This window comes from Terrapene carolina, unplaced genomic scaffold (genome assembly GCF_002925995.2).
Source record: "Terrapene carolina triunguis isolate 2854851 unplaced genomic scaffold, T_m_triunguis-2.0 Scaffold926, whole genome shotgun sequence".
Classification (NCBI taxonomy): Eukaryota; Metazoa; Chordata; order Testudines; family Emydidae; genus Terrapene; species Terrapene triunguis.
Genome location: NW_020665277.1, coordinates 8,329,910 through 8,339,999, shown reverse-complemented (window position 1 = coordinate 8,339,999; position 10,090 = coordinate 8,329,910). Strand labels below are relative to the sequence as shown.

Here is a 10,090-nt window from a genome sequence, read left to right as displayed (position 1 = left end):
AGCAGTGGTCTCCAAAGTGGGATGCGCAAGAGGATCCTTGGGGGTGCGCGGCAGGAGGAGCACTTTTTTTTTTTTTTTTTGCTTCGTCAGGCGTGAGTCCGAGCGGCTTTTTGTTGTTTTTTAGTTCGGCGCGGCAGGGGGTGCGTGCCCAAAGTTTTTTTTACTGATAGGGGTGCGTGATCAAAAAGTTTGGAGACCACTGGTCTAGGGTTACTTGGTCCTGCCTCTGCGCAGGGGGCTGGACCTGATGACCTGTCAAGGTCCCTTCCAGCCCTACATTGCTATGATTCTCTGGGCCCTCAGAGAAAGGTTGGGGGAGGGGAGGGCTCCTGCCAGGGGTCAGGCAGACGAGACGGCGTTCTGCAGGGGTTTATGTCAGGATCAGAGCGGCAAATCATAATAACTGGGAGTCCAAGCAGCTTCTGAGCTTCCCTGCAGGCGAGAACAACACGTCCAGGGCCATGTTGAGCCCTGAGACAGGGCCCTCAGCACGGAGACAGGAGGAGGCAGATCCCGGTGGGGAAGTTTATTTCCTACAGATACAATTGACTAACACCACAGGAGACTGGATCATCACCCAAAACAGCAGGAGGGTGGGATCCAGGTGCCTGATGGGAACCGAGCGCCAAGGGTGGGGCTGGCTGGATGCCAGCTGCACCAAGCACAGGAACGGATGTTCTCCAGGTGCCAGTGGACTCTGTGCACCGTGGAAAGAGGAGCCAGGCACTGGAGACGCCACCAGGGAGAAGGAGATTAGGCACTCCCTCACCCCCCACCCAGCCGTATGGGAGCATACATCTGTCTGGCCTCTGACAGCAGCCCCCTCCAGTTTCCAGCAGCCTCACGCACCCCTCCCCATGGCTCCCTATACCCCCCCCCGAGCCCCTGGGAGAGGGGAAGGAGCAGAGAGTGAGGACCAGAGCTGTGGAGTTCCAGGGGAACGAAGGAACAGGTCCCCCCCAACCCCACCCAGGAGCGGGCACAGACAAAAACCCCCAAGTCCTTCAGAGATCACTCCCTCGCTATTATGGGGATTCTCACCTTTTCCCTACCAGGATCCCACTGCCATATAGCCGGGAACCCTCCCCCCCCCCTTAGCAACAAGGAAGGGGTAGGGTTACCACGACCCCCTTTGTGGGGCAGCGATCCCAGGCTGAGAACCCTGCCGTGTGGCCTCTAAGCATTTCTAATAGCCCCATCTTGACTGGGGCAGAAGGGACCCCCATGTTCACTTCCTTCCCCACTTCAACTAATTTCCACCCATGGGCCCCTCAGTCATTCCCGTCCCCCCTTCCCCCCATACACACGCTGCATCCATATCGCAATGGGCTGTGCCTTGCCCCAGGGGAAAAACTATGTCAGGTCTCTGGGCTGCTGTGGTTCCTAAAGAGCCTGTTCCGTCTCTCTAAAGAGGCCTGGTCTCTGGTCTCTAAGGTCCTTGGTTTCTAAGGAGGCCTGGTCCCTAAAGAGGCCTGGTCCCAGGTCTCCAAGGTCCTTGGTTTCTAAGGAGGCCTGGTCCCTAAAGAGGCCTGTCTCTGGTCTCTAAGGAAGCCTGGTTTCTAAGGTCCCTAAAGAGATGTGAACAGTGAACAGACCTGTCCTCACATGGGGACTCTAGGCCACGTGGACCCTTTGGTGCCGGACAAGGTGGGAGCTGAGGATGAAGCTCCTCCCACACTCTGGGCATTTGTAGGGTTTCTCTGCCGAATGGGTGCGCTGGTGCTGATTCAGGGTGGAGCTGTCACCAAAGCCCTTCCCACACTCAGAGCACTTGTAGGGCCGCTCCCCGGTGTGGGTGCGCTGGTGCTGGATCAGGGCCGAGCTGTCCCCAAAGCCCTTCCCACACTGGGTGCATTGGTAGGGTCGCTCCCCCGTGTGGGTGCGCTGGTGCTTGATGAAAGCTGAGCCCCAGCTGAAGCTCTTCCCACACTTGGGGCAGCTGTAGGGCCGCTCCCCGGTGTGGGTCCGCTGGTGCTTCACGAGGGTTGACTTGTGCCGGAAGCTCTTCCTGCACTGGGGGCATTTGTAGGGCTTATCACCACGGTGGGTCCTCTGGTGCCCGATCAGGGTGGAGCTGTGGCTGAAGCTCATCCCGCAATCAGCGCATTTGTAGGGGCGTTCCCCCGTGTGGACCCGCTGGTGCTGAACCAGGTGTGAGTTCCGGCTGAAGCTCTTCCCGCACTCGGTGCATTTGTAGGGCCGCTCGCCCGTGTGGATGCGCTGGTGCTGGATGAGGTAGGAGCTGTCGCTGAAGCTCTTCCCGCAGTCAGGGCATTCGTAGGGTCTCTCACCGTGATGCACCTTCTGGTGGCGTGTAAGGCCTGACTTGTCTCCGAAGCTTTTCCCACAGTCCAGGCATTCGTAAGGCCGCTCGCCCGTGTGGGTGCGGCGGTGCTGCAGGAGGTAGGAGCTGTCGTTGAAGCCCTTCCCGCAGTCAGGGCATTTGTAGGGCCTCTCACCGGTGTGGATCCGCTGATGCTTGGTGAGGTGGGAGCTCTGGCTGAAGCTCTTCCCGCACTGGGAGCAGCTGTAGGGTCTCTCCCCCGTGTGGATCCGCTGGTGCTTAATAAGATCTGAATACTGGCTAAAGCTCTTCCCACATTGCCCACAGATGGTCAGTCTCTGGGGGACAGACATGCTATTGAGAAGCCCAAAGCCATTTTCCACCCCTCGGAGGTCTCCCCCCTGCCGTCCCACCCTGTTGGCCTCTCCCTGCTCGGGGCTCTGCGACGGCCTGTGTGGCTCCTGCTGGGGATTCTCCTCCTCCTTCCTGGCACCTGTTGGGAGAAAGAGAAAATCCAGTTCTGTGACAGGGAGAGAGGGAAGGCAACAAAGGGATTTGTCACCAAACAGAAAACCCGATGGGCAGGAAGCAAACCCCCCACCCCCCAAACCCTTCCCACAGGGGAGAGGAAGGGCCAGCAAAGGAATTTGTCATTCACCCGTTGATATGTCTGAAAAGTTTAATCTGGTTGTGAAGGACTGGGGAAAGGGAGAAAGTCACCTCATCTATCTACCCTAACCTCTCTGTGTTGTGTCTACTCCTCCTAATCTAATCTGTGAATCCTCCCTTATCCCATGGCAGTTTATGGTATCCATTCATCCAAATCCCGGGTCTAGTTCTGGTGTCCACAACTTCAGAAAAGGTGTTAACAAATTGGAGAGGGCTCAGAGAAGAGCAACAAGAATGATTTGTCCGTTCTGGATAACCTGTTTTATAGCATACAAAGCTCAGTTGATTTAGCCTATCAAAGGGAAGTGACTTGATCATGGTCACTGGAAGACGATATCATCATCGATTCTAAGGCCAGGAGGGACCATCTAGTCTGACTTCCTGTGCAACCCAGGCCAGAGGACGTCCCTCCTGATAATTCCTGTTTGAACCAGAGCAGGTCTTCTAAAAACAAAAACAACTAAAAAAACAAACAAACCACCCAACCTTGATTTTTCAAATTGCCCATGGTAGAGAATCCACTACGATCCTTGGTCAGCTGTCACAATGGCAAATTGCCCTCACTATCACAAATGTTCACCTTGTTTCCAGTCTGAATTTGTCTGGCTACAAATTCTAGCCTTTGGGTCCTGTTAGACCTTTGTCTGCTAGACTGAAGAGCCCACTACTAAAATTTTGTTCCCCACATATGTAGTTAGACTGCTCAAAGCACCCCTTCACCTTCTCTTTATTAAGCTAAATAGATGGAGCTCCTGGAGTCTATCATCCTAAGGCAGGTTGTCCAATCCTTCAATCATTCTTGTGGCTCTTCTCTGACCCCTCTCCAATGTATCAACATCCTTCTTGAAGTGTGGAGCCCAGAACTGGACAGTCTACAGTAATGGCATCACCCTCCCCTAGTCCTTTTCAGAGTCACTCCTTCCCAGGTCTGCGGGATCTTTGATACAAGAGAGCTTTTTAATCTACTGGACAAAGGGAGAACGAGACCCAACAGCTGGGAATTGAAGCTGGACTAATTCAAACTGGAAATAAGATATTGATTCTTAACAGGGAGGGGATTTAGTCAGTGGAACAGCCTTACCAAGGGATGGGATGGATTTTCCATTAGATGGAGACGGGGTTGTCTTTCTTTACGGAGACAGTGCAGCCAACTGGATAGAACACCAGGACTCCTGGGTTCTATTCCTGGCTCTGCTACTGGGATGCCTTGGGCAAGTCCATTTCCCTCTCTGTACCTCAGTTTTCCCATCTGTAAAACAGGGGAAACGAGCCCTCCTCTATGAAAGTCCCATGACGATGCTCTCCAGCCTGGGCTACGCAGGAAGGGCAGGCTGGACAACCATCATGGTTACTTTTGGCCAACCATCTAGGGATCCATGGATGGTCCCCTCTGGTTTTCCAATCCATGACACTAATCAGCCTGCCACAAGCCTTTCCGAATACTCCCTTGGCCCAGCTTATCTAGTGCCCCCATCCAGACCAAGGCCACCAAGTCTAGTTATAGAGGCAGAGATGTGGAGGATGAGTGAGGGTACGTCTGCTCCAGTGTGAGCAGCCCCCCTGCCAAGCTCTGTCCAAGTCACCACGTCCTCTGGTGCTGCCTTGCAGGTGGGTTGCAATGCCAGGGCTTCTGGGGAGCACATCCCACAATGCTTTGTGCCGCACTCAGCTGAGCTGGCTCTGTGATTCTTTCCCAGTGCTTCCTGGGAGATGCCATCTGGCCTTCTGGGCACATGGGGATGATGGGAAGGCGTCAGCAGACCAGCGGCCCTCAAGGGGCTTAGCCAGCCTCCTCACTGCGAAGCGGGGAGGTTAGCAGCCAGGTCCAGCACTTGAGGAAGACCCATATTGGTGGCAAGGGGCCGGATCACCTGGCCAAGGCTAAATGAAGGAGCCTGCGGCTGGCTAGATCTCCAGAAGCCAAGAGGACTCCCATGGGGCCTGGAAGCCAAACGCTATGGAGCGATGGTGCCCTTGTCCCCTGGGGAGGAGGGACAGAAATAGGGACACTGCTTGTCCCCGGCTGGGGACGATACTGAGCGAGGGGAGACAGACCTGGGGGGCTCCCGCTGGCTTGGCTGGGATCCCACCTGTTCCCTTCGCTCCCAGCCGGCGTCGCTCATTCCTCACCTGTGCGGGCGGCTCTGGGGAGCTCCCTGCCCGGGGAGCGCTGGAGATCCGGGACCCGGGGCTCTGCCCCCGGCTCCATGCGGGGGATCGCGGCCGGGCCGGGGGATCCCGCTTGGCGAAATCTCCCCCCGGGGCCCGGTGCAGAGAACGCGCCCGGGCGGATCCAGGCCGGGGACCCTTCGGGGCAGCGACCGAGATCACTGGGGAGAACCGGGCAGGGCTGGGTTCGGCTCCGGTCCCCTCCGGGCAGCGGGTTCCTGCCCCTGCTGCTGTTTCCCGAGCCGGGGACTCAGCCCTGCGCACGCCCGGGCCAGGACCCGGGCTCCGGGGCGGCTGGACAGGAAGGTCCCTGCGCGGCTCCGGCCCCGCGGCTGGCAGCTCCCTGGGAAGCGGAAGGTTCAGGAGAGCGGTGGATTTAACCCGTTCTTCTCCGGGCCTTGCAGAGACACCGCTGGTTAGAGTCACTTCCGATCCCCCCCCCCCCCTTTCTAAAGTGGTTAGCTCGCGCTCTTCTCCTAGCTGGGATCAGGACCCAGGAGCCCTGACCCCCCTAGACCCCACTCCCTTCCCCCGAGAGCCAGGGATAGGAGTAGAACCCAGGAGTCCTGACTCCCACTGCGAACCCACTAGACCCCACTTCCTCTCCCCCCCAGACCTGCGGATAGAAGTTAGAACCCAGGAGTCCTGACCCACCGATTCAATTCTTATCTAGGCAGAAGACTCCTCAAAACTACCACACAACCACGTGAGACGTGCAGATGGTGACAAAAGAGATCCAGGAAAGGTGATGAATATACACAATAACCCACTGTAGTTAAGATGTTCAATGGGCCTAGAGCAGGGGTTGGCAACGTTTGGCACACGGCTCGCCAGGGTGCTCCTGTTAATTGCTGTCATCAACACCCATCCAGGGAAGAATCCACTAGCACAGGAACTCCGTATAAGGAAGTTTCCTCGGAGGGAGCACGTAGGTAATGGAGAATGTTTGGCCAATGGGGTGGACTCCCCATGTCACATTTATAGGTTCTTCCAGCTTGCTGGAAAGTCTATGCACGATGAGGAGTGACATCATGACTTGGTCTTCACTCCCCCACAACTCAACACCTGAAAGAAGCTCTGGGGGACAAAAGACTCTGAATGGGGGAGGGAAACCCAAGCTGCAACGCAGATGCGGCTTGTGCCTCAAGAATCTGTAAGCCTGCTTGTATCATCAGACAGGGTGAGATGTTGCTGATTCTAGTTTGTATAAGACTTAGTTTGTGATTTTGTTTATTTACTAGGTAATCTACTTTGATCTGTTTGCTATCACTTAAAATCTATCTGCACTGGTACTCGACCGGCCCATCACTCTCCCTGAAGCCCTTCCCACACTCGGGACACTTGTAGTGCTGCTCCAGCACCCACTGTGTCCTCTAGTGTTGAGCGAAATGCAAGGCCAAGCCCTTCCTCCAGCTGCCATGTCATCGCAGCCGCACCAGGAGGGCCACTCTTCGGTGGGGGTATGCTGGTGCTGCAGGGCATGGGAACTCTCAGCAAAGCTCCTGCCTTATTTGGTGCCCTTGTAGGGCCCCTCTCCGGTGGGGATGACCAGTGGGTGGCCAGGTTGGAGCATAGCTGAAGCTCCTCCCACAGTCCAGACATTTGTAGGGGTGGGTCACCCAGGTGGGTCTGGCAGTGATGGAGCAAACACCAAAGCCTTTCCCGCAGTCAGGATGTTGATGGGGTCTCCTCACCGCATGGGCACGTTGGAGCTTGGAGAGGGACTATCTCTGCCCAGACCACCGCCCACACTCGGGACATGCATGGGGTCTCTGCCCAGTGTGGACCATGTGGTAGGGAGCCAGCATCGCGCTCCCCCAAAGCCCTTCCCGAAGTCGGGGCATCAGTCAGGGTGCTCACCCATGTGGATGTGCTGGTGTTTCACGAGACTTATTCTCTGGACACCTCTTGGTGTTCTCTCTCTCCTTCTAAGCAAGATTTTCCTCCCCTGGCCCTGGCCTGGGGTCCATTTTGTCCTGACTCTCGCTGGCATCTTCAGGCTCCGGGACATCCCATGCGGCTCTGCTCTTGCAGGCCCTTCCTGCTGGTGATTTTCCTCCATCCTGACACCTGCTGGGAGACAGAAAGAATCCAGCCGGGGCTCGTTTCCTGCGCTGGGGAGAGAGGGGGCAGCAAAGGGGTTTGTCACTGAGAAGAAAACTTGATGGGCAGGAAGCGAATCCCCCCAAACCCTTCCCCAGAGGGGAGAAGAAGGGCCGGGTCTGTCCCAACGGCCCAGGAAAGGCCTCAGAGAAAGGCTGGGGGAGGGGAGGGCTCCTGCCAGGGGTGGGATCCAGGAGTGATGGCTGCCGTGAGAACAGGGACCTGCTGGGAATGATACTAAGCAAGATGAGACAGAATTGGGGGGCTCCTGGCGGCCTTACTGGGATCCCAGCTTTTCCCTTCAGTCCCAGACAGTCTCTGAGCCGGTGTCACTCATTCCTCATCTGTCCGGGATCCTCTTGGGATCTCCCTTTCCTCGGAGCCCTGGAGATCTGGGATGCTCGGCTCTTCCCTTCGCTCCATCCGGGAGATCACAGCTGGGTTGGGGATGGGGAATCCTGCTCGGGGAAGGAAACAGGTGAGATGGCGCTTGGTGAAGTCTCCCCCAAGAACTTATACAGAGAATGTGCCCTGATTTTAAACCCAGCCCTATTCTCTGTCAGGGGGATGTGGGAACTGAGCAAAGGGAAAATGTTCATAGGGATCCTTTCGGGTACCGAGATGCCTGGGGGAAGATGGCCTGCACCATCTGTAGGAGAGGGATCCCCTCTACACACGGGCAGTGGGGGGCTTAGGCCCAGTACAGGTATCCAATCACAGTGATAGTCAGACTAGTGACTATGTAAAAAGGGGTCCTTACAAACACAGTCATTGCCTCACTGGAGCAAACAAGAGAACCTGGGGAACTACAGACCGGTCAGCCTCACTTCAGTCCCCGGCAAAATCATGGAGCAGGTCCTCAAGGAATCCATTTTGAAGCACTTGGATGAGAGGAAGGTGATCAGGAACAGTCAGCATGGATTCACCAAGGGCAAGTCATGCCTGACCAACCTGATTGCCTTCTATGGTGAGATAACTGGCGCTGTGGATATGGGGAAAGCGGTGGATGTGATATATCTTGACTATAGCAAAGCTTTTGATATGGTCTCCCACAGTATTCTTGCCAGCAAGTTAAAGAAGTATGGATTGGATGAATGGACTATAAGGGGGATAGAAAGCTGGCTAGATTGTGGGGCTCAACGGGTAGTGATCAAAGGCTCGATGTCTAGTTGGCAGCCGGTATCAAGCGGAATGCCCCAGGGGTCAGTCCTGGGGCCGGTTTTGTTCAACATCTTTATTAAGGATCTGGATGATGGGATGAATTGCACCCTCAACAAGTTTGCAGATAACACTAAGGTGGGGGGAGAGGTAGATATGCTGGAGGGTAGGGATAGGGTCCAGAGTGACCTAGACAAATTGGAAGATTGGGCCAAAAGAAGGTTCAACCAAAAGAGGTTCAACAAGGACAAGTGCAAAGACCTGCACTTAGGATGGAAGAATCCCATACACTGCTACAGGCTGGGAACTGACTGGCTAAGCAGCAATTCTGCAGAAAAGGACCTGGGGATTACAGTGGATGAGAAGCTGGATATGAGTCAGCAGTGTGCCCTTGTTGCCAAGAAGGCCAACGGCATATTGGGCTGTATTAGTAGGAGCATTGCCAGCAGATCGAGGGAAGTGATTATTCCCCTCTATTCGGCATTGGTGAGGCCACACCTGGAGTATTGTGTCTAGTTTTGGTCCCCCCTCTACAGAAGGGATGTGGAAAAATTGGAGAAAGTCCAGCAGAGGCCAACAAAAATGATCAGGGAGCTGGGGCACATGATTTATGAGGAGAGGCTGAGGGAACTGGGCTTGTTTAGTCTGCAGAATAGAAGAGTGAGGGAGATTGGATAGCAGCCTTCAACTACCTGAAGTGGGGTTCCAAAGAGGATGGAGCTCGGCTGTTCTCAGTGGTGGCAGATGACAGAACAAGGAGCAATGGTCTCAAGTTGCAGTGGGGGAGGTCTAGGTTGGATATTAGGAAACATTATTTCACTAGGAGGGTGGTGAAGCACTGGAATGGGTTACCTAGGGAGGTGGTGGAATCTCCATCCTTAGAGGTTTTTAAGGCCCGGCTTGACAAAGCCCTGGCTGGGATGATTTAGTTGGGGTTGATCCTGCTTTGAGCAGGGGGTTGGACTAGATGACCTCCTGAGGTCCCTTCCAACCCTGATATTCTAGGATTCTAAACCAATGGGCCCATCTGGCTTGGTATCCCACCCCTCCCTGGATCAGCCCCATGATTAAAGAGCTAGACTGGTATCAAATGCACGTGGCACAGGGGACTCCTCGTTGGCCAGGTGTTTCCAGGGGGCCCTGCAGGGATCGGGTCTGGGCCCCACGCTACGAACGTGTTGGAAGGAGACATAAGGGGATCCCTGGCCCGGTTTGCAGAGGACCCGCGCTGGGGGGAGACGAGCGGTAGATCAGGAAGAGGCCAGGTGGCTGAGTCAGAGCCAGCTGCATGGGTGGGAAGTTCGGCACGTGTTTTAATACGGCGCGGTGTAAACGGGTCCGAAGGGGAACAAAGAACGTGGGCCCCACGCTCCCGGGGTGGGGATTGGCCGGAGCCCCCGTCACCCAGGGTCGCCTGGCCCTTTAAATCCCCAGCTTCTCGCCCTCATCCAAGATGGCCTCCCCCTGAAACTGCTTCCCCCCCTCCGATGCCCTTATACAAGATGGCAGCACCGCATGGCGGCACTGCTATGTCCCCTTGCCACCCCAACACACACACACACCTTACACGGTTGCCCCACCCCAAGATGGCGGCGGCTCAGCTTGAGCCGTGACACGGCTTTCTTTCTCGCCCTTTGCCAAGATGGCGGCCCCCACGGCTTCAAGCTCCGGGGACCCCCGGGCAGCAAGGCGCGCGCCTATTGGCTG

General features: G+C 55.9%; 1 protein-coding gene across 2 annotated transcripts; it reads right to left on the bottom strand.

Annotated features, from left to right (window-relative positions):
• Positions 1–909: 909 nt before the first annotated feature.
• LOC112113193 (zinc finger protein 629-like) lies at positions 910–5,404 on the bottom strand. Of its 2 annotated transcripts, none has more exons than XM_026661078.2 (2): positions 5,084–5,404; positions 910–2,777 (listed from the first exon to the last, which is right to left on the bottom strand). In XM_026661078.2, exons 1-2 carry the CDS (start codon positions 5,160–5,162, stop codon positions 1,615–1,617), a joined length of 1,242 nt encoding a protein of 413 aa, XP_026516863.1. In that variant the 5' UTR covers positions 5,163–5,404; the 3' UTR covers positions 910–1,614. The 2 variants fall into 2 exon arrangements, with proteins under 2 accessions (XP_026516863.1, XP_024065172.1); XM_024209404.3 differs by lacking the exon at positions 5,084–5,404 and adding an exon at positions 4,035–4,160.
• Positions 5,405–10,090: the final 4,686 nt, after the last annotated feature.